Below are 23,007 nucleotides of genomic sequence, written 5' to 3'. Positions count from 1 at the left end.
GTCCACCACCTCTCAACAGAGTCTGTTCCACTGTCTCTTGCTGTCAAAGAATTCTTCCTGATGTTTATTTTTTGTTTTAAAATTTTGCAAATAAAAAAGACAACCAGCAACAACAGTCCAAAATCTAAATCAAAACACAGACTAAAATATGCATAGCGATTAAAAGAAAAACAAGAAGAAAAGAAAGAAAAAGAAAAAACTATTTGTTCAATACAATCATTTAAGGAGTACAAATATTCTGTACATACAGTTTCTAGAAAGACATTACCTTCATATTTGTACTTTTCATCTCTATTTAATCTGATTCTCTAAACTGGTTTTGGTCCTTGATGTGTTTTTGGACTTCACTCCAACCGATGTTTAGTTGGAATCTCCTTCCTTGTCACTTGAGTTCATCCGTTCAGGTCAGAGCCTCCAGAGCTCTTTCTTCACTTGCTGGGGAGGGAGGACGGGGGCCTGTCACAGCCATGGTGCATTTTTGTAGAAGAAATAATCTATATCAATGTTTGATCAAGAAGGGAAAGGGAAGCCCTCTTCCTGCAGGTGGTAGATGGGAGAGCAGCGGCGGCAGCAAGCGAGTCTCTCGGATCCTGTTATGCTTCTCGTGTGAAGACATTCCTGCCAACCCTGCAAGGAAACAGTGAGTAAGGGTGAGGCCCTTCCTTGTGCTTGCCCTGCTCTGAGTAGGGCTACCATGAACCCCCCCTTGGTCCTTGTGGTTGTCACCTGCCCCAGGGGCATTTTCCAAAGTCCTCCCATGGCGGCCGGGTGGGGGCTTCCCCTGGCTGCCCCCAGACATAAGATGATGTCCCCCAAGGAAACACCATGGCAGCATCGCCCTCCTGCAAGCACCACAGAGCCTCCAAGCAGAGTTTTGGCACCTACGCTGGTCCTTATTGTCCTTGCTTGGCAAGGGGGAAATTGTATCCCCTGGAGGGGGGGGGGAAGAGTGGGTCAGGTGCAGCTCCAGCTGAGTGTGTTGTGGAAATGCACCTGAAAGCAGCACCAGGCGTATGGTGGGGCAGGTTGGGGGCAGGTGGGAGAACCCCAGAGAAGCCCCCCCCCCCGTCGAGAGCTGCTCCTTTCCGCTTACCGAGTGGCCTCCCAGTCATCGCCATGGGATTCCACCTTCTGCCGCAGAAGCCAAGTTGTCTCCAGTGTCTCCTTCCCTTTGTCATCCACAAAGCGCTGCCCCGCAAATGCAGCGATGGAGTCTGGGGAGGACAGGGGGGGGGCGAAGCTGCAGGTCAGAGGCTCTCTTCCCTGACCAAACATTTGCAAAACTTTTGCTGTGGGAGGGGAGTGATGGCCGGGGAACAGGGAGGCCAGGCAGAATTGCCTTGGGGAGGTCAAGCTCCCCCCCCAGCCCCTTGGGGCTCCCTGCCTGGCTGCAGCGAAGGCTGGCAACTCCAAGTCCTCTAAGAATCCCCTCCAACAAAGGTGAGCTCAGCCGCTCCTCTGGAACAATCAGACCCAAACATGACCTATCAATTAACAAGTTTGAGACTTGGTGCGCATGATGATGGAATGTGGCTCAGCAGAGGCCACCTGCTTGGCATGTAGAAGGTCCCAGACTCAACCCCCAGACTCAACCTAGATGGACCAGTGCTCTGACTCCAGTTCTACTTCTCAAACCTTTATTGGCATATAACCAGGATTTCAGTGGCTTCAGTACAATAAAGTCAGCTTCCTCTGTTCCAGAAATTATTGTTGCTGTAATCATTTACTCAATTTATATACAGCCCTTTATCCGGGCCAAGTACAACATTAAGGACTTAATTTATGCAGCGTAATAATTAAAACATAACAAGATGCCTGAGTGATGCAAACAAGGGCACGATCTAAATTATCAGCATGTGAAATAAGGGAAACCCCTGATCCGCCTGGAGCTGCTGGAGCTGCCCCCACCCCCCAGTCCTAGCTCTCAGCGGCCCCAGCCCACCCTGGAAAGCGGGGAGGGGGTCCTTACCTGAAAATGACCAGTTGACCAGGAAGCCAAAGGTATACTCCTCCTCGGCCCCCTTCGGGTCGTGCTGGGCGCCCACGAGGGGAGAGACGCGGATGGGCTTCTGGGCTGCGGAGACGGCGGTCAGGTAGGAGCCCGTGAACTGGCCGGAGTCGTCGGGAGGGTTGAGGACCATCTTGGAGCCCAGCTCGTTGACCCACGTGCCGGCCAGGGAGCTCTGGGCTGGCGAGGAGGGCTAAGGAGGGAAAGAGGAGGGTCAGCGGGGGGGGGGGACTTCCGGGAACCCCCCAGACCTTCCTTCCGAGGCTGGTTTGGGGGGGCCCAGCCCTCAGGCCCCGATTCATCACTTCTGCCCCCGACGGGGCGGGTGAGGGCTCCGCGTCTGAAACTGCTCCTAGCGTTAAATCCCAACCGGGATGGGTGGAAACTTTCGTGGCTGCGGCCTGAAGGCGAAGCGGGCGCGCCTCGCCGCCTAGGACCCCTCTCCGTCACTCTCGGGGCAGCCCGGCGGGGGCCAAGGCTGGCTTCCTCGTCCCAGAAGGGGCAGCCCCGGCCGGGCGCGCACGGAGGGGCATCCGGGCGCTGCTGGCTCCGCCTTCGGGGCTGCAGAACTCGCCCTGCCCGGCGGGCGGCGTCGAGGCAGCGCCCCACCCCGGCCCGCCCCCTTCCTGCCCAAAAGAGGGGGCGAAGAGGGCCGCCGCGGTCTTGAGAGCCTTTTTAAAAGAGGACCCGACACGTTCCCTGTGGAGCCCTGCCTCTGGGCTCCCCTCCCGGACCGACGCCTGCTCGGTGCCTGGAGGGGGCTCCCGCCGCTACGTCCTGCGGCCTCCCTGCCAAAGGACCCGTCCGAAGCCCCCGAGAGACAGCTGGTGGCCAGTTCCCCACCCCACCCCGCCGCAGGAGGAGACCAGTGGGACCCCAGCCCAGGGTCTCCTTTCTCCCGCAAGGGCACCCGAGCAGAGCAACCGCCCCTCTCCCCGCTCCTGCGCTCCCCCAGTAACGGGAACTGACTGTTTTGCGGGGGGAAGGAAGCGCCTTATCCGCCTCCCCGTCCACGTCTCCCCCTCCCAAGGAGTCTGCCTTGCGGCGGTAGACGCTCCGCCCCGCCCGGCCTCACCTTCAAGCGCTTCTCCGCCGCCTCGACGACGGGCAGGACCGGCGGATCCGAGCGGGAATAGGTGAAGCCGGCCGTCGCGCCGGCGGCCAAGAGGAGCGCCACGGCGGGCGCGCGGGCCACTTTGCTCCACATCTTGCTGCCGAAGGGCTCCGAGCCCGGCGAGCCCCGGCCGCCCTCATATAGCCTCCGGCCGCGTCCCCCCCCCCCCCTTCCCGGTGCTTTCTGAGAAACCAGCTGATTTCCCTTTTCCCCGCAAAACCGAAAGTTGGCGAGTTGTTGACGCAGGGTTTTCCTTTCACTTCTCCAAAAATACCGGCGTCTTTCCTTCCCGCTAAGGCCGGCTCAGGACTCTCGCTCACCCGGCCTGCCTTCCCTAAGGGGCGGGGGCGAGGCGACTGGAGGGGGGGGGATTTGGAGGGGAGAATCCGTGGGCGGGGACTGCGGCGCAGGGGGGGCTTCAGAAGAACCTCTGTCCTCAGAGGGCCCAACCCGAAGGGGTGCTGGACATCATTGCAGAACCTCTGCCCACTCGCTGCACCCACCTTGGAAGTCCAGTGGTACCTCGGGTTAAGAACTTAATTCGTTCTGGAGCTCCGTTCTTAACCTGAAACTGTTCTTAACCTGAAGCACCACTTTAGCTAATGGGGCCTCCCGCTGCCGCCGTGCAATATCTGTTCTCATCCTGAAGCAAAGTTCTTAACCCGAGGTACTATTTCTGGGTTAGTGGAGTCTGTAACCTGAAGCGTATGTAACTTGAAGCGTATGCAACCTGAAGCGTCTGTAACCCGAGGTACCACTGTAGCCCAGAGCCATGAGAACAGAAGGGCCTGACCGGAAGGGATGCTGGACATCATTGCAGAACCTCTGCCCACTCGCTGCGCCCACCTTGGAAGGAGCCCAGAGCCATGAGAACAGAAGGAGATCCTGCCTGATGAGGCCACAGAGGACCTTCTGGTTCAGCCTCTGTCTCAAGGTGGCCCATCTGGGCACCTGAGCCCTCTGCCTTCCTGCCAGTTCCAGCAACTGAGATTCAGAAGCATCACTGCCTCAAGCTTCCTTCTCCTCCCCCCACCCCGTTCACCCTTCTCGCCCCGCCAGTCCTGGCCCCAGCTCCAGCGGAGTGGGGAAGTGGTCCACCATCAGTCCAGTGAGGAAGACAGAGGTGGGGCAGGAGGAAGAAGGAAGGTCAAGGAAGATCCCAGGACCTCTGATACCCTCCGGTTGACCTGTGGTCCCCACCTGGAGGGGTCATGCTCACTCAAGGGGTTCTTGAGTTGTTTGTCGCAAAGTTGTGACACAGATGACTCCCTCGTGGTGAGCCAGATCCGTCTCCAGCCAGAGGACCCAGAGCACAAAGCAGAAAGCGCAGCCTCCCATAAACACTGCCAGAACAGCCATATGTACTTTGTGAACTCTGATTCCATTGAACAAGCTCTACTGAAGTGCCCTAGAGACAGCATCTAAGCAAGGGGGAACCACATCAGAGAGACAACCTCCTTTGGCAAGGAGAGAAGCAGATTTCTGACTGCTTTGAGGCCGGCATAACAGACCGGGAGCTTGTTATGGCTGCAAAGCACAAGACTCTCCTGAACTCCAAGCCTGCACCCTGAAAGAAGACGCTTGCTACACTGAGAAAGGCAACAACAACAACAATACAAATAGAAACCCCTCTATTGGAAAAATCTCTAATCCTTTTTGTTGTTGTTTCCTGGTGAAACTGAAAGTAAAGCAGTGATCATTAGCCACGAGAAAGCATTTGTTTTGAGATAACAATTTTGCAGCTGTGGTTCAAAGGGGGAAACGTTAAGATGGATTGACTGGCTAATAACATCCTGAACTTTAGAATCATAGAATTGTAGAGTTGGAAGGAACGGGGGTGGGGGTCTCCTAGTTTAACCCCCTGCTTTGCAGGAATCTCAACTAGGTCTTGTGTGACAGATGTCCATCCAACTTCTGCTCAAAAACTCGAAGGAGAGTCCACCACCTTCTGAAGGAGTTTGCTCCACTGTCAAACAGTTTTTACTGTCAGAAAGTTCTTCCTGATGTTTAGTCAGAATCTCCTGTCTTGTAACTTGATTACAAGACATTGTTTTGAGTCCTGCCCTCCAGAACAGGAACTGGACATAACTGGACACAGTATTCCAAGGCAGAATAGAGCATTCCACAAACCGGAAGCCACCACAGAAACGGCCCATTCTCATGTGGCCACCCTGTGGACCTCTCATGGAGGAGGCACAGGAAGAAGGGCCTCAGATGGTGATCGCAGGGTCCAGAAACTCTTCCACATCCTTGACATCAGAGATCCTTTAACTGGTTTAGTGCTCCACCTCTGGGCCACTGACAATGAGGCTCCTTGTTCAGAAATATCCTTGGAGACGCAGCTCAGCCTCCACTTTGACTGGGATCATTCTCAAGACTCAGCTTCTCTTCCTCGTCAGAAAAGCATGAACAAAACTAATACCTTCCTTGAGTATTTTGGATTATGACCAAGTATGGCACACCTTCCTGTCCAATATATCCTATAGAAGGCTTCTTTTAGAGAAGAGAAGCAGGCATGCCTGGAGATTTTAATAGAAATAGTTTTTAATACTGATTAATCTTTAACCCAGATAGCTGTTTAGTTACATCAACAGGAGAGCCACGGAAAAGTATAATCAGTAGTTTGTGTTCTGGTCATTAGGACAGACAGATCTGAGAACAAGGGCAATTGTTTAAGTCACTTTTTCTTCTATTCTTTCAGAGTCCCCTGACCTCATGAACCCGACACACACACGCACACAAATGACACACTGGCCTGCTAAGAAGCTTTAACAATTGCATCTGCTACTTGCCAGCTTCATCCCATTCAGGGAAATGGTTAAAGCTGTTCTAGCAGAAAAGATGAAAAAATTCTTTACTAATAATTCAGGTGAGACATTCTAGCCAGTCGTTTAGTCTCGACACTAAACCAGTGGCCAGCCCACCATCCTCCCTAAGCTGGAACACATGGCAATTATATTCACCTAGAGCAATTGATATTCACACAAAGTTCAAGTTAATGAATTGACAATTGCTTCAAAACCTGATAAAAATAATTGATGTGCATCACTGCCTAGAAATGATTGACCTATCTGCAATCGTCATAATTGAGCACAATTAGAAATACAATTTGGACAAGTCATCAAAATGGAGGAACAAAAATAAATAATTTCCCCATTTGAATCATATTCCTTTTCCAAAGGGACTGGGCTTTTACTTTAGGCTAGTTTTTCACCAATTTCTTTATTGCACTCATTCTTTATCAGCAAACTGATTACAAAGGAGTCTCAGAGTTAAGCCATACATGCTGAAACACAGCTCTCTTTCTGAAATACGAATGTTCTCAACATCAGTTGCCGGCAAGTAAAATCTGGCATTCCAGCTGAAGCCAACTGTAGCCCGGGAATGCTTGAAGAGTCCTGTGGAAAACAAGATAAACGAGGCAAAAATTGCTTGAACCTTTAGATTGATGCCCCACCTTGGCCCTTCTTAACCATTAACAGCATGGCTTGGTAGAACTTACGATCAAAGCCATTCAACACCATCCACTGGTATCCTGAATCCCATCTTAACACTGTATAATTTCCCACAAAAGACAACCTATTGAGGTCAAAACATGTCAGGATTATAGATACTTTTTCTTATATTGTTATATTACCAGACTTATCAATGCTATTTTTCTGTATACAGTACAATTGCATCTTGTGTGCAATTAACTTTCATGATCTCAAGTATCCAGGATGACAAATGTACTTTTGGATCTACCAGTCTCAGTTGGTCAAGCGGTTGATGGCTGAACAATTGAAAGTGGTCAGATCAATGCTTGATGAAGATGAAGAAAATGAGCCAGAGAAGTAGGAGGTGGAAGCTGGGAATGGGGAAGACTCAGAGGCAGAAATGACCTCCATACAAGGATTTGGAGGAGAAGAAGATAAAACTACAGGTGGTGATTTGCAGAACTATCTGGATATGGCATTGGTGGTTGAGAGGGAAAGAAGCTTTAGGACTTCAGCCCTGGCCTTTAGTTCTAGCAGAGAGAAAGCACTGGAGTGAATTCAGAGAATGGTGCTATTAAAGTTATGGTACTGACTCTGGAAAATATTGGAAAAAAGAAAGTGGAAGTTCCTAGAAGTGGAGATCAGGATAGCACTGTCAACGTTGCAGGAAATGGAATAAAGGCGATACTCATTTTGCCTGGGAGTTGCATTCCAGACCCCTGAACGAGTTGGTGGACATAATCCCGCTCTGCCTTCATCACTCTCCTCCAACTCAGGCATGTCGCCATCAGTCCGTCCTCATTGTCTCTGGTGGTGCCCCTGCTTTGAGTCTGGTCCTCCGCATCTTCTTCCTGCTCATCACCTGCAGAGGGTGCTATGACAGTGGAATGCAGATCTGGGATGTTACATGTTAGTTGTGGGAAGTACATGAGGTCTTGTGTTCCTTCCTCTGTTTGCACAGAAAGATCTTTAGACCGCTTTCTTAACTGCCTGTCCTGATCTGCCTTGTCCTGCTATTAAGCCCATAATTCTATAGTTTTTTCCTACAGAATAAAGAGTTATGTAGGATTCCTTCCTGGGCTCCAGTCTCTAGCTTTCCCCTATTTTCTTTGGATATGTTAACTATCAGACATGCTTCACATGTGTGTGACAAGTTGGGTGTTCTCCCATGCCAGAGTTCCAAAGGTGTGTGTGGAGCTCCCTTGGTTGACAGTCAGTTTTGGAGATGCACTGCAGTGGCTGCTGGGTCTCCCCACATTCTCTGGGGAAGATTTTCATCCTTTAGCACGCAACATGTCATTTCCATAATGGATCTAAACTTTCTCTCTACAATATGTTGTGGGGCAATCCCTTCCTTTTCATGTCAACTGAACAGTACTCACCCCATTGTCAGTCCTGAGAACTGTGGTTTTTCTCTGGAGCTTGTAATTTGCCATGACAATATACTTTATGAAAAACTATGTTGTTGTTTAGTCGTTTAGTCATGTCCGACTCTTCGTGACCCCTTGGACCAGAGCATGCCAGACACTCCTGTCTTCCACTGCCTCCCGCAGTTTGGTCAAACTCATGCTGGTAGCTTCGAGACCACTGTCCCACCATCTTGTCCTCTGTCGTCCCCTTCTCCTTGTGCCCTCCATCTTTCCCAACATCAGGTCTTTTCCAGGGAGTCTTCTCTTCTCATGAGGTGGCCAAAGTATTGGAGCCTCAGCTTCAGGATCTGTCCTTCCAGTGAGCACTCAGGGCTGATTTCCTTCAGAATGGAGAGGTTTGATCTTCTTGCAGTCCATGGGACTCTCAAGAGTCTCCTCCAGCACCAGAATTCAAAAGCATCCATTCTTCGGCGATCAGCCTTCTTTATGGTCTAGCTCTCACTTCCATACATCACGACTGGGAAAACCATGGCTTTAACTATACGGACCTTTGTTGGCAAGGTGATGTCTCTGCTTTTTAAGATGCTGTCTATAGTGTTTCACTTTTCTCCTCTAGAAAATACACAACAGAGAGTTATAGGGAAAGGGGGGGGGGTTGTCTTTTACAACCAGCTCTCCAATAATAATAATAATAATAATAATAATAATAATAATAATAATAATAATAATTTATACCCCGCCCATCTGGTAGGGTTTCCTCATCCACTCTGGGTGGCTCCCAACAGAATATTAAAAACACGATAGAAGATCAAACATTAAAAACCTCCCTAAACAGGGCTGCCTTCAGATGTCTTCTAAAAGTCAGATAGCTGTTTATTTCCTTGACATCTGATGGGAGGGTGTTCCACAAGGCGGGTGCCGCTAAGAAGGCCCTCTGCCTCAAGGGATTCAGTGTCCCCCTTAATTTGTTGTCGGTCAGAGAAAATTAAATGAAGGCAGGAACTAGTAAAAGCAAGGAAGATCTTTATTTTTTTCTGTTGCAACAGAGTTCCAACCCAGGTATGCGGGAACTTTTAAAGGCTTTCGAAATTGCATAGCCCTTTAGCCAAGGACCACTCAGAAAGGATCATACACAGAGAGTGTGGCTTGTCTCCTGTCTGTCAAGATATCTGATCATTGTATGCTGATTGCCCTGGACCATCCTTTTGAAATGGTATATACCTTAGTTCCCGACTCCTGCCCACAAATCTGCACCCATTGCTAAAAGAAGATGCCCCATGGACAGGTCCGCTCTGCTTTACTTGCCAGACTGGTTTTTGCAGAGGGCAAGCCCCCTCATTCCAAGCAGTTTATTTGTTTACAGGATTTACAAGTGAAAAATAACTCTTTTGAAAGGTACCCCCCCCCCATACTTTCTTCTACTGCAGAGAAATATTTGGGGTCATCAAAAGAGTCTCAGGATTGCTCTCTTGCACCATTTCAGAATAAAGTTTATGTACCTATGTTTGTATGCCCATCGTGTCTATTTATTGTAGGGACGTGTATAGATGCTAGGAGAGGATATATTTATGAGATACTATCTTTCCTTCCTTCCTCACTCTGTGGTGTATTTCTATGGTACAGCAGTATACGAATATATATACCTATAAAGAAATAAGCAAATAAAAAGATAATGGTGCCTGTTGGCAGGTGGTCGAACATCTTTCCTGGCCGGGGGCGGGGAGATGCCCGGGGTGCCTCTGCCAGCCCCTCCGCCCTCTTGGCACCGGTCTCTGCGCCGCGCCCACCCGACTTGCGCAATTGCCCGCCGCCCGCCCGGGCGCTATAAGAGGGCGGCCGCCGGCTCGACGGGGACATTCCCTTCCCGGCATCGAGGATGGCGCAGCGCACGGTCTCTCTGGGCGGCATGGCAGGCTTGGCGCTCCTGGGCGCCCTTCTCTCCCTCTCGCCCGCCGAAAGCCAGCCCCCTCCCCTGCCCAAGGTAGGGCCGGGCCGAGGGAAGGCAAGCGGCGCCGGCTGCCTTCGGAGGGGACCCCCGCACCGGGGCTTCGCCGGGTCTCTGTCTCGCCCTCCCGTCTGCGAAAGGGGAAGGCAGCAGCGCCGCACCGGCGGGGATACAGAGAAGTCCCCGTCAAAGCGCGAAGGGAGCGGGGCTGTCGAGGCGCACTTGGGGGGCGGGCTGTGTGTGTCTCTGCGGGCTTGGAAGCCACTGCTGCTGCCGGCTTCCCCTCCTTGTTTCCCGGGGTCTTAATTTCCGACGTGCAGCAGCTACCGCAGGCGCTTTGCAGGAGGTTGCTTCGGATGGGATCGAAAAGTGGCGAGCAGGCGCAATCTCCACTGGGTGCAAAGTACCCCTTGGGATCTCCGCGCCCGTTTGTCCGGGCTCGAGGGGTCTCTCTCTGATCTGGGGGGGGAGTAGTCCTTGGGGTTGGGCTTGACGACCCTTTGGGGTCCCTTCCCACTGTCCCTTCTCTGACCCGCTTCTCTCCCCTCTGGCCCCGTAGTGCAACCTGCAGGGGATGTGGGTGAACGATCTGGGCTCCCGGATGTTCATCGGGCCCCTGAACGCGGCCGGCCAGTTCTCGGGCTACTACCTGGCCGCCGTCTCGGCTGCCCCCAACGCCGCCATCCGGGAGTCGCCCCTGCACGGCACGCAGCACCCCAACCCCCCGCGCGCCCAGCCCACCTTCGGCTTCTCCGTCAACTGGTCCTTCTACGGTAGGCGGGGGGGGGGGGCAGGAGGGGAGAGGGAGGGGTCTGAGCAGCCCCATGGACGGAGAAGAGCAGGGCTCCCAGCCGCCAGGGGCCCTCTCGTTCACGCGGTGGCGTCGGGGGACCAACTTGGGCTGGCCAGCCGAGGGACAGAAGCTCCCCCCCCCCTGCCGCCCCCTGAAGAAGAGGCTGGACGGCCTCGGCTCGGCGCCAGCCCACCGACCTCCCTCTCTCTGCCCCCCCCCCGCCCCCGTAGACTCCACCACCGTCTTCGTGGGGCAGTGCTTCTTGGATGAAAACGGCGACGAGTTCTTGGAGGCGACGTGGCTGCTGCGGGAGGAGGTGGCGACTCACGCAGACAACTGGAAGGCCACCCGGTAAGCCGCCCGACGGCCCGACTGGGGAGGGCGTCCCCCATCCATTAAAACAGGCAGGCGAGGACCTCAAGGGCGAAGGATCGCCGTCGGGGCTGAGCTCAGTTCCCTTCCTAGTAATAAGAAGCAACTTTTCGCTGCTGCTCCCGATGGTTCCCCTCTCCCCCCCGCTCTCATTTCCGTAACACTTCAATGCAGATCTCGGGGACCAGGCTGCCCCCACGAAGGTGGGCCTAGGCCCCAGCTCAGCCCCCACCCTCCATCAACTCCCTGTCTGCAAAGAGCGCACACCCATGAATATGAAATCATGCCAGAGTCGTCCAGGAGCCCTCCTGACCCAAGAAAATGCCAACTGAATGGTTTATCTGAAAGTTCTCTCTCTCTCTCTCTCTCTCTCTCTCTCTCTCTCTCTCTCTCTCTCCCTCTCTTTCCTTGCAGGGTTGGCCAGAACGTCTATGTACGTGTCAAATGAAAAGGAACCAGGATCTGGGCCTGCTTCTGCTACTCGTGCGTAGGACCAGCTACAAGACAACTCCCCTTCCCTCCACCAACACTGCCCCCTGCCTTTTCCACAGGGAGGGGCAATAATCCCCCCTCAGGGCAGGGGTTGGGGGGTGCTGCTTTTACCACCCCACCCGCTAGAGAGAACATTTGCTGCAGGTGCTGACAGCTTTTGATAAGGCAACTGCTAAGGGTTTGTTCTCTGCACTCGGTAGGGGCTTTTGGGTGGCCTTTTACATACTTATTTTAAACCTTCTTTTAAATACTCTGTGCCTGCCCCAGAGAACTGTCTCATGGGGCAATTGCAGAAAACCAATAAATAAACCTTTCTATTGTTCAGCTTGTCAGAAAAATCACCTTCAAGGCCAGCATAGTGTTTGAATGTTTGCATCCCAGAGGGAATACTGCATTACCACCGTCCTCCCCCCCCAAAAAAAAAACCCTGGGAGAAGGCAGGGAGCCCCTCAACAGGCTGAGAGGCAGGCACTCCACTGATCTGGAAACACAGAGGATCGGGGGGGGGGGGAGGACGTTGATGCAGCCCCCTCCCCTCATTGAGAGAACTACACTGAGGCTCAGACCCAAAAGGCCGGCCAAGCACCAGGAATGGCCAGGGGGCACTACCTATTCCTGCCCCCCCAACACACCTGGAGAAACAGACATCCGCCCACAAAAAGGCACAGAGAGCCTCCCCCTCACCAACAACAGTTTTAAGTTCAAATTATTCAGCCTATAAAAATAACACTGGGGCAGCCTCCAGATTGTACAGAGTGTGGGTCCAGCTAACCTGATAAAGGACCCCCTTCAGTGTGGGAGGGGCAGGCCCCAAACCTCTGTGTGCCAGAGAAAGGAGCCATCCCTGTTTCCCCACAACTCCAGACACACACTTGTCCCACCCCCCGATTGACAGGCCAAAGCCCCACACAACAGCTCTGGCTCTTGGGTGCTGGAGGGGTCAGTGTCACCTGAGGAGGGGGTTTGATTCGCACATGGTGCCTGACTCCTAGAAGACTCCCGTACAGATAGTCACTTGCATCCCCAAGGCTCTGGAGAAATTGGACCACACTTCCACCTTTGGCGGGGTGGTACGCGAGTGCAGTAATTTGGGGCAATGGTATTCAGATAAAGCTACAAACATCTTAAATTGGCACATTATCCTAACTTCTGAATTAGCACTTTTGTCTATGTTTGAGGGGAGCCAGAATTTGCACCATAAGACTTGATAGGGCAGCTGCTCCTAGTAGCTAGAATGACCACCAGGGTTTTGGAAAAACTTAGACGGGGCCAGTCTTGCCACTTGGAACATGAAAGTGTCGATATTGCATGGCTGGAAAAGCTAACGAAGAAGCCGAGAGTCCTCTGGGGCCAAAGGAAAAAAGGGGGAGTTCATACCTTTCTGCTCTGACTTTGTAAGCAAGGAGGAATGTGGCTGAGGACCACCAACCCCCTTGGCCCACAAATGAATATGGCCACTGACTCCTGGCAACCCCTTTCCATTACAGTCAAACCTCCATTGTCGAATGTAATCCATTCTGGAAGCCTGTTTGGCTTCTGAAATGTTCAACAACTGAAGTGTGGCTTCCATTTGGCTGCAAGAGCCTCTTTCACTCAAGCGGAAGCTGAGTCAGACATCTGGCTTCTGAAAAACGTTCAAAAACCGGAGCATTTACTTCTGGGTTTTTGGCATTTGGGAGCTGAGGTTTGACTCTGTTATGGTAAGGGTATGTGTTCCATAATCCTGCCTTGTTTAAACATTACTCCCATGCCATAAACTGTTCCAGTCAACTTCCGGAAAGATGGACTGAAGAAAGCTCACCTGAAGACAGCGGCGGAGCAAGCCGATTGGGTGCCTGGGGTGGCATGTGTGCCCTGCGCCCAGGAGCGGAGCCAGCCGTCCATGGGTAGGAGTCAGGCGGGGCAAGACGCTCCTTGGGGCTGCCAAGGAGTCTGCCTGCCTCCTCTCACTCAGCCTACAGCTGAGGAGGAGGTGGTGGGCAGACTGTTTTGGGCAGTGCAGAGCCTGCGGGCACCCAAGCCACTCCGTCACTCCCAGGAGAGATGCGTGGCTCGGGCACGTTGAAGGCCCTGCGGTGAGTGCCACCTGGCATTTTGTCACCCCCTCAGTGGTGACACCCGGGGCGACCTGCCCCCACTGCACCCCCCTTCCTACACCCCGTCTGAAAAGTCTCCCACGCCACCCAAAGAAACCCAGGACACTCAAGCGCAGGATAGTGCCAAAGGCGCCCACTCAAGGAGAGAAAGAAGGCACAAGACCACCCCGTCCTCTAGAAAGCAACAGGGGAACCTGACCACAGCCTCACGCTGCCTGTCTAGCCTGGGAGGGCTAGCAAGGACGCCACTTAGCTGAGAGAGACAGGGAGAGCCGGCCAGGCTCAGAACAGCTGCTGAGGGCTCTGTGTCTGCCACTGGTCACAGGCCAAGGGCTGCCTGTTCAGATCAAAATCAACTGGAAACAAAAGAAAGGACAACTGAAGTCGCAAGAACAACCTGGCATTTGCAGGGTACAGGATAAGTAGGGAATGTCAAGGAGGCAATGTGGTAGTAGACACTGGAAGGTGGCTGGCAGGCCGACCCAACATTTATGGGATCTGCAACTTCTTGGAGTTGTTATGGACAAGGGGGAGGTACCCAACACATCAGAAGGGTTGACCTCCTGAGCTTGAGCACTGCACTGTAAGGGCTTGGCAACAGCATTGTTCCAGAGCAAAGGAGAAAAGCCCATTTTCCAAAACATAGAAATTCACCAAAAATAGCAAAATAAATGGTTTCATTTAGTGCCAAAGGATGATAAAATGGTGATCCAGGGATAGAGGGGACTTGACTCAAGGCATGAAGGGAACAAGGACGCCATAATCCTCCAGATGTATCATCACAGACTCTGAATCCCCCTCCCATCTGCCAGACTAGGTGCTATCAAAATCACCACAGGAAAGGCCAGAGGGGAAGGAGACCCAGGAAGAGCAAAGAAGCTGCGCCAACCAAGTTTTAATGCGAAAAGGAGGTGTAAATGCCGCCTTCTGCTAGGGGCATGTCTGGATCTCAGACTTCTGCCTGACACCACAGCCTTTCATGTGAGATGTAATCCACTGGGAGCAGTCAAGTGCAACATTCCTTGTTTTGCTAGAGTGGACATGCAAGGGAATGTTTGGTCCAGCCAGTCGAAACTTCCTGTTCTTCCTGGCTGGAGCATCCTTCCTTGCATGTGACTAGTGGGTGGGTGTGACCTTCCCAGACCTGGTCAAAGGCCAAGACATGCTGCCACTCTCCCTCTTTTCCCATCTTCCTTTCGTCCTGCGAACTTCCCCGGCTGCTACCTGCAGTCACTAGGTCAACCCACATACACGGTAAACCTGTTTGTAACTTTAAGCCTTAAGCTTGTCTTCAGGGATCACACTGTGCTCTGCCTGATCGTGAGTAAACTTTCTTTTTATTGCTTATGAATAAGACTGTGGTGTCTTTATTCTTTCAGGAGGGATTCAAGGGGTCTTACTAGGAAAATATTAGAAGACATTTCAATCTGGACAAGCCAGAGTGAATTGTGTCTTGTCTTAAGGAACTCACATGAGTTTGCAACTAGTTTTCTGCTGTGTGAAGGGGAATCCACTCTGCTAAGCGAAGAAACTTGCTTGCCTAAGTTAGGAAGGATATTAATAAACACTATATCCTCTCCTGCCACCCTGAACATTCCTACATTTCTGTGACTTACCACTGATGTATGCTGTGTGAAATGCAGTGCTTTCCCCCCCCCCCTAGAAAAATAGGTGCTAGTACTCACCATGAAGTGCCACACTTTTTAACCAAAAATGGAGGTGCCAGTACTTCGTCCCCTTGAGGACTCCCTGGAAAAAAGTACTGGTGAAATGTATTGTGGGGACTTTTAAGAACAACCCATGTGCCTTGTGGCAACAATAAATGGACAGGCTTCCTCTCTGCTGTTTTGCTTCAATTTGCCTGGCTGTGGTCTCTTGCTTGAGGCCGACCAATTCTGAACCCGCAGGGCTAGACCATACCCCAAGATTTTGTCCTTATCAGATTTTTAAATGTTGCCATTTTCCTTTTTGCTGTGAGCCACACACCAGGCATGAAAAGGCTAGTGACGACTGCAGCCAAGGCTTGGGGTCTTAAAATGTTAGCACCACCTACCGTAATTTTATTCATTTTAGCTCTCTTTTACTCTTCTCCTCCCCCCTTCTTCCTCTTACTGTTTACTCGCAGCAGGCCCCCCCCCCGCCCCCAGAAGCAGGCACCAGAGAGTGAGAAGCGCAGGTCAGCTGGTTGGGGTTTAAAAGCCTCTACCCTTCTCCCCTACTCTCCTTTCCCTTTTCTTCCCTTCCTACCCACCGTGAACCACCCACTGAGCCCGGGGGACCAGGGAAGGACGCAGACCGCCCCCCCCGCCCCTCAACTGAATCCATCTGTCAGTGGAAGGGAGCGACACACTGACAGGCCAGGTCTGTAAAAATCTAGTTGCTCGAGAGCCCTCTGGCGGTGTAGCAACCAAGCTGCTAGCTCTCTTGCAAGACTAAACAGGGAACCCTCTGATTAAAAACCTAATTGCCGGTGCTTCACTTTTTCCTGTCTTTTAAATTTTGTTAAAATCAGGAATGGGGGGCAGTTAAATGACTCCCCCAAAATCCCAAGTCTCAAATTAAGACCAGAACAATGACTGTTTGCACAGGCACCAGACATCCACAACAGCAGAGAGGCTCAGAAAAGGCAGATTCATTTCCACCAAAGGAACACTAGATGGCAAAGCTAAGCAGTTAGACTTCATCCAGAGAACACTAAATCAATTCATTTCCTTCTCCAAATGGGAAGCAGGCCTGGGAAGTGACCTCAACCTAAACGTGAGAGGAACCTCCCTGAGAAACACCCACCCACAACCCCATGGGCAGCCTTCCTCTGAGGGAAACCCTGAAAAACTAGAGAGAGACTATTAAAATGCTTTAAAAATGGTGGGCCTATGCGATAATTGGGGTGAAAGGAACCCAGGTGGTAGCAGTTGCAGATTGCAGTCGGGGCGCCATGGCATCAGGTCCAGGCTGGACAGCATCCTGCTCACACCAGGCCTGATGCCCTTGGCTGAAACAACAAACATTGGTGACACTGAGATCACAGGCCCCAGCAGAAGCTGCCCTCAAACTAGAATAGAATAGAATAGAATAGAATAGAATAGAATAGATTCTTTATTGTCATTACACAAGTGCAACATTGCACAAGTGCAACGAAATTGGATGCCATCCCTTAAAAACAACAAAAGCAAAACAACAACAACAACCAAACAAACCACATTCCAGCCACACCCACACCAACACCCATCAAACTCCCAGGTCACACTATCGAGTTACAGCATTCAAAAAGGCCACAGCTCTTGGATAGAAACTGTTTTTCAGTCTATTTGTCCTTGACTTGATGTTTCTATATCTCCTGCCAGAAGGCAGTAGTGCAAACAGACTGTGTCCCGGGTGAGATGAATCCTGCAGGATGTTGTTTGCTTTCCTAAGACAACGGGAACCGTACAGTTCTTCCAAAGATGGGAGAGGATGACCAATAATCCTTTGGGCTGTGGTTATGACCTTCTGGAGCACCTTCCTCTCCCTAGCTGTACAACTGGAGAACCAAGCACAAATACAGTATGTAAGAATGCTCTCTATGGAGCCTCGGTAGAAGGACACCAGCAGTCTCTCACTCAGATTGTTCTTCTTCAAAAGTCTGAGGAAATAAATTCTCTGCTGGGCCTTCTTCACCAGAGCAGTGGTATTTGCGCTCCAAGTCATGCCCTGATCGATAGTTACTCCCAAAAACCTGAATTCCGCCACCCTCTCCACCCGTTCCCCGTTGATATACAAGGGCTGAATGTCCGCCTTTTTTTTCCTGTAATCCACCACCAATTCCTTGGTCTTAGCCGTATTAAGAGCCAGATTGTTCTCTCCACACCAAACACAGAGCCGCTCCACCTCGTCCCGATAGGCGGACTCATCCCCTCCTGAAATGAGCCCTACCACCGTAGTGTCATCAGCAAACTTGATGATTTTGTTGCTGGAATAGATGGCTGTACAGTCATACGTATAGAGAGCATAGAGCAGGGGACTCAACACACAACCCTGTGGTGAGCCGGTGTTAAGGCTAAGGGCCTTAAACTAGGAGAGGAAACACAAACTGCCCCATCCCCACTCACCCCCTGGCCCACAACACAGCCCCAAACATCCAAATAAAAGCATGGCAAGCCAAAGGCTTGAAGTGCCCAACAGATTTCCACAAAAATGACACCCCCTGACTGATACAGGAAATGCAGGACAAGCTAGGGGACACCCAGATCCCCCGGCTAACACACCACCAACTACGCACCTTCTTAAATAACCCAGCAACAAAAGCAGCAGACACTGGATCTTTGACCACCTTTGGAAAGGCAAAGAGGGCCAGCCAAGAGGGAGATGCTCTCCAGAAGCAGCTTCAGCAAGGACATCAGAGGAGCCTGGATCAGGCCAGAGCCCCTCCCCCGCTCTGACTCCCAAGTCTGGCACCCTTTTCTCATAGTGGCCAAACAGATAAATCTCCTGGGAAGTCCACAAGCAAGAGCTGAGTGTAGCAACTCTCCCCATTGGTGACTCTCAGCAACTGGTATTCATTGAATCACAGAGCGGTAGAGTTGGAAGGGACCTCAAGGGTCATCTAGTCCAACCCCCTGCAATGCAGGAATCACAGCTAAAGCATCCAGGACAGATGGCCATGCAACCCAAGATTCGGAGTACTTCCACTTTGTCGATCAGTTCCTCCCAGCTGGTGAGGACCAGGCCCAAGATAGAGGATCCCCTTGCTACTTCTGGGAAAAGAAATTGTCAGGAAGGCAACGGAAGATTTTGTTGGCCTTTACCTTCTTGGCAGAGTTTGAGTTCCAACAGATATGGGGAAGTTGAAATCTCCCATGACCACTATATCTCTCCTTTTTGAATGGTTGGTAATCTGCTCTAGTAAGGCATCACCCAAGTCTTCAGTCTGGCTTGGCGGTCTATAGCAGACCCCCACAGTAAGGTCCCTGTTGTGTTTCTCTCCTACAATTTTTATCCATATACTCTCAATCTGCTTTCCATGCTCCAAGTCATGGTTTTCTTCACAAGTGTACACATTCTTTACATATGATGGTCCTCCTCCTCCCTTCCTGCTTAGTCTATTCCTTTTGAACAGGTTATATCCCTCAATTCCTACATTCTAGTCATGAGTCTTATCCCACCCGGTTTCAGTAATGCCTACCAGGTCATATTTGCCATCCTGTATAAAAGCTCCAATTCATCTTGCTTGTTTCCCATACTCTGTGCATTTGTGTAGAGACAACTGAAACCACCAGTCATTCCTCCAGCTGCTTCCTTCTTGTGATTTCTTGCCCTTTAGCAGGTTTCTGGAGTACCACCTCAGTTTCCTGTGCATCAATGAAGCCATTATCCCCAGTACCAGGTGCTCTTTTGTCATTTGTAATGTTGTCTCCCGGCCCCTAAGAACTAGTTTAAAGCTCTCCTGATCTGGTTCACAAGGCTCCAGAAGACCTTCCTCAAGGATGCAGAGACCATAATCCAAGAGGCCACACCCTTCCAGCTGTTACAGAAAAATCGAGGTGCGAGGCTGCTCAGTCCCCCAGCTGGTCGGGCAGAGACCGCGGGTCCCTGCGGAATAAAGGAAGGATTCCAGCCAACCGGAGCAAATAGCTGTAGACCAAAGTTCATAGAGCAATAGGTTCAAAGAGCAAATCTGAATCCCGAGGATGGGGGGACAAAGACTTTTAAAACTTTCCCACCATATCCCAGAATACAGTTCGTACAGCATCATTGCAACATCACTGACATGTCACAAAAGGGGAGGGGTTAACCTTGGCAAACATGTCCAGACAAGTCCTTGGTACAAGATTAGCATAAGTAGACATGGCAGGGCAAGACTCAGGTATTGCTGATCAGAAGGTTGGTGCTGATCAGAAGGTCGGTGGTTCAAATCCCCGCGACGGGGTGAGCTCCTGTTGTTCGGTCCCATCTCCTGCCCACCTAGCAGTTCGAAAGCACGTCAAAGTGCAAGTAGATAAATAGGTATCGATCCAGTGGGAAGGTAAACGGTGTTTCTGTGCGCTTCTCTGGTTCACCTTAAGTGGCTTAGTCATGCTGGCCACATGACCCGGAAGCTGTACACCGGCTCCCTCGGCCAGTAAAGCGAGATAAGTGCCGCAACCCCAGAGTCAGCCACGACTGGACCTAATGGTCAGGGGTCCCTTTACCTTTACCTTTACCCACCACCCAAAAGTACAATAGAAGTTCCTGTGTCTGGAGCCTGAGGCGAGTCAGGTGGTGAGATTTGGCTTCCCTTGGCTAACAATGAGCAATTGTCACCTCTGGACACTTCCTGGAGTCCTTTTTCAAGGGAAAAATAGCTTTGGAATGGAGGAAATTGGCAAAGGAGTTGATTTTATATTATTTTTAAAGATAGGTAACTTCCCTGAGCTGTCAAGCTGAAAGGATACATTCAGGCATAATATTTGTAATATTTAACTTTAAAGATGTGCCCCCCCCCCCGGTAATTTCCGTAACACAGCCAAGACACCACCTGCGCAGCCAGGTATTCAGAGGCATGCTAGCTTGCCATTGTGCCTGAGAGCCATTGAAAGTTTAAATATCAAAATATAATTTGTGCTGGAGATGCAAAACAGAGATAGGAACCATGTGTCATATGTGGTGGGAGTGTGTGTATATTAAACAATTTTGGAGTGACATTCAAGAGGAACTTTAAAAAATGTTTAAAATATCATGTAAAAAAACAACACAGGCATACCTCTTGGGAATTATATTGACTGACATTCCTTCCACTAGGAAAAAAGTTTTCTTATATGCAACCGCTGTGGCCAGAATGATTATAGCAAAAAAACTGGAAGGGAGAAAAAACTCCCTCAATAAGAGAATGGCAAATAAGATTTTGTGAATATATAGAATCAGCAAGACTTACAGCAGTGGTAAGAGGCCAATCAGACCAAAAACTGATAGAGGAGTGGACTTGTGTGAAGGAATACACCAAAAACCATTGTTCTGGTATTAATATATCAATATGCAATGAATGAAACTTATAGAGTAAAAAATTAAGAAGAAATGGGTATAAGATGAGATAGTCAAAAATAATATTGATAACACAGCAAAAAGAAGAAAAAAACAAAGGAAGCCACATATAGGTGGAGGGAAGTCAAAATTTATGTCTGTATGTTTAATTTGTATGTTTGTTTTCCTTTTTTGTAATCTAAGTTGAGAGATGTATGTATCTATGTATAATAACTTTGTTTAGTGTTCTGGTTTGTGTTTGTAAGAATTGCATTTATTAATAACATTTTTTTTAAAAAAAAAAAAGTTTAAATACCCTCCATTAATTTGTCTAGTCCTCCTTTAAAGAAGTGAAGTCCCAGAGAGGAGGGACTAGGTGCCCCAGGGTTGCAACTGTCTCTTCCTTCTGCCCTCCTGCCAGGAAGGGGAAGGCTGCAGCAGTGATTGCATCCCTTCCCAGAAGCTGCAAGGCTCAGTCCCCCCCCCCTCTTGCGGAAGCAGCCCATAGAGGGTCAGGCCAGGCCAGGCCAGGGCAACCCCCACACTGCCCTTTGCTCCAGTGCCAGCTGCGGAAATCTTGCCAGAGGGCACAGGAAGGGGGATTTCCAATGTGTCCTTGTTCCTTTATTTGGGAAGAAAGGCGGTAATATTTATTCAGGCAGGGATCATGTTAACCCGTGTACTTCTGAGAAGGAGCTGGTGGACAAACATGCCCCCCCCTCTGCCCGCAAGTCACAATGTGCCAGACCACAGGGGATGTTTTCCTCGCTGAAGCAATTCAGATTACAACAGACCTGAAGCAGGTTCTGGCCCAGGTCCAGCCAGGCTGGATGCAGATGTGTTTATCTTGTGTTTGAAAGACCACACTCTGTCTGGCGGGTGGGATTTGTCCCAGGCCCCTCTCCTCCTCTCTCTTGTTCTCTTGGCATCATGTTCTGGGTAGGATGGGGGATGCACTGACAGCCAAAACGAGGAAGGGCTTTGGCTTGGTGACAGAGCATCTCTGCCTGCTATGCAGAAGGTCTCAGGTTCAGGTCAGGCTGCAAGGAATCTCAGCCAGAAGACCTGCAGAGCCACTACCAGGAAGTGCTGGCAGTCCTGGGCTCCACAGATCAGTGGCCTGCCGGTGACATCTTCCTATGGATGCTCGGAAGACAGCTGGCAGCAACACAGGGGATTCTTGCACAAGAGTGGAAGGGAGAAGCCCAGGATGAAGCAAGTGGTTCTTCTTTCTGAGCAGCAGGGTGTGGGGCAATGCAAGTCTGGGGCGGAGAACAAGGTGAGTAAGCAAGCTGTCTGTGTCCAGTATAAACAGCAGCCAGTCATCCGTCTGTAAAGTGCAAAACCACAAAATGTCAATGGAAGTGAACCATCCTCTTTGCTCCAACCTGACCTGCAAGAACCTGATTTGCGTGAGCTTAACGCCCTCCCTTCAGATGTGAGGGAATAAGCAGCTGTCTTCTTTTTAGAAGACATCTGAAGGTAGCCCTGTTTAGGGAAGCTTTTAATATTTAATGCTGTATTGTTTTTAACACTCAATTGGAAGCCGCCCAGAGTGGCTGGGGAAACTCAGCCAGATGGGCAGGGTATAAATAATAAATTATTATTATTATTATTATTATTATTATTATTATTATTATTATTATTAGAGATCCAAGCTCTGCCAGGAGCTCCTCTGAAATGCAGGAAAGGAGAGGTCGGAAGGCAGCGCAAATTGCTCACAGAGGGTCAAACCCCCCCCCCCCCAGCAATGAACAGGATTGACTTCTTCCCCATTTTTGCATCTGGCTATATGGAAAGCTGCCCCTCACCTTGGCTACAGTGGAAAAGGCTCTGTGTGTTGGTGTGTCACAGATGTGCTGTAGCCAAACCAACCAGCCTCCATGATCGGTGGCATCATCTCCCGCCAACAAAGTCCTGCAAGCCAGGTTTCTTGCTGCCGCCGTTTTGCCACAGATCTCAGTGAAATCAGCCTGGTCAATACACACAGGAGTGTCAAGATTGGCACCACCCCTTGTCCTCTGTGGTTAGGAGGGTTCAGGAAGGAGCAGGGCTTGGAGTGGGTTTGAAGCCCAGGTTTGCAGCAATCCTGATAACCACCTCCATTCAAGTAGTCTTCAGCTGGTGGGTGTGTGGGTGTCTGAGGGGGGGGGGGCAAATGAGTGAGGCATCCTGCTAGCTCACAAGAAGACCAGAGGTCCTCTCCCAGCCTCACCTACCTAGCGATTGAACTCAGGGCAGTGGCTCAAACTTCCAGGTTTCCATGGGAAACAATGGGGGCCCTGAAGGAACTCATTCTCCGCACTCTGCAGCAGCTGAAGCCCCCCCCCCTCCTGCCAGGCAGCCACCTGAGCTTCCTAGGCTGG

At 50.8% G+C, this 23,007-nt stretch overlaps 2 protein-coding genes across 2 annotated transcripts; one reads left to right on the top strand and one right to left on the bottom strand.

The window, feature by feature from the left end:
• Positions 1–37: 37 nt before the first annotated feature.
• On the bottom strand, positions 38–3,445 carry LOC114606754 (avidin-like). Its single transcript, XM_028749290.2, has 4 exons — positions 3,084–3,445; positions 1,970–2,201; positions 1,094–1,214; positions 38–627 (listed from the first exon to the last, which is right to left on the bottom strand). Exons 1-4 carry the CDS (start codon positions 3,213–3,215, stop codon positions 594–596), a joined length of 519 nt encoding a protein of 172 aa, XP_028605123.1. The 5' UTR covers positions 3,216–3,445; the 3' UTR covers positions 38–593.
• Positions 3,446–9,787: 6,342 nt separating this feature from the next.
• On the top strand, positions 9,788–11,890 carry LOC114606561 (avidin-like). The gene is made up of 4 exons (XM_028748969.2): positions 9,788–9,949; positions 10,473–10,686; positions 10,937–11,057; positions 11,493–11,890. Exons 1-4 carry the CDS (start codon positions 9,845–9,847, stop codon positions 11,524–11,526), a joined length of 474 nt encoding a protein of 157 aa, XP_028604802.2. The 5' UTR covers positions 9,788–9,844; the 3' UTR covers positions 11,527–11,890.
• The last annotated feature ends 11,117 nt before the right edge of the window (positions 11,891–23,007 follow it).

Source organism: Podarcis muralis, chromosome 11 (assembly GCF_964188315.1).
Source record: "Podarcis muralis chromosome 11, rPodMur119.hap1.1, whole genome shotgun sequence".
In the NCBI taxonomy this organism is placed as follows: domain Eukaryota; kingdom Metazoa; phylum Chordata; class Lepidosauria; order Squamata; family Lacertidae; genus Podarcis; species Podarcis muralis.
Note: the sequence above shows the minus strand (reverse complement) of the source record. Positions and strands in the feature narration are given on the sequence as shown.

What these genes read in the sequence shown, in the direction of transcription:
- LOC114606561 (XM_028748969.2), top strand. Translation starts at nt 9,845, where the DNA reads ATGGCGCAGCGCACGGTCTCTCTGGGCGGCATGGCAGGCTTGGCGCTC. An exon ending in AGCCCCCTCCCCTGCCCAAG is followed by an intron (nt 9,950 to 10,472) that starts GTAGGGCCGGGC and finishes CTGGCCCCGTAG; the next exon opens with TGCAACCTGCAGGGGATGTG. An exon ending in CGTCAACTGGTCCTTCTACG is followed by an intron (nt 10,687 to 10,936) that starts GTAGGCGGGGGG and finishes CCGCCCCCGTAG; the next exon opens with ACTCCACCACCGTCTTCGTG.
- LOC114606754 (XM_028749290.2), bottom strand. Translation starts at nt 3,215, where the DNA reads ATGTGGAGCAAAGTGGCCCGCGCGCCCGCCGTGGCGCTCCTCTTGGCC. An exon ending in GGTCAACTGGTCATTTTCAG is followed by an intron (nt 1,215 to 1,969) that starts GTAAGGACCCCC and finishes TGTCCTCCCCAG; the next exon opens with ACTCCATCGCTGCATTTGCG. An exon ending in GATGACTGGGAGGCCACTCG is followed by an intron (nt 628 to 1,093) that starts GTAAGCGGAAAG and finishes GTTTCCTTGCAG; the next exon opens with GGTTGGCAGGAATGTCTTCA.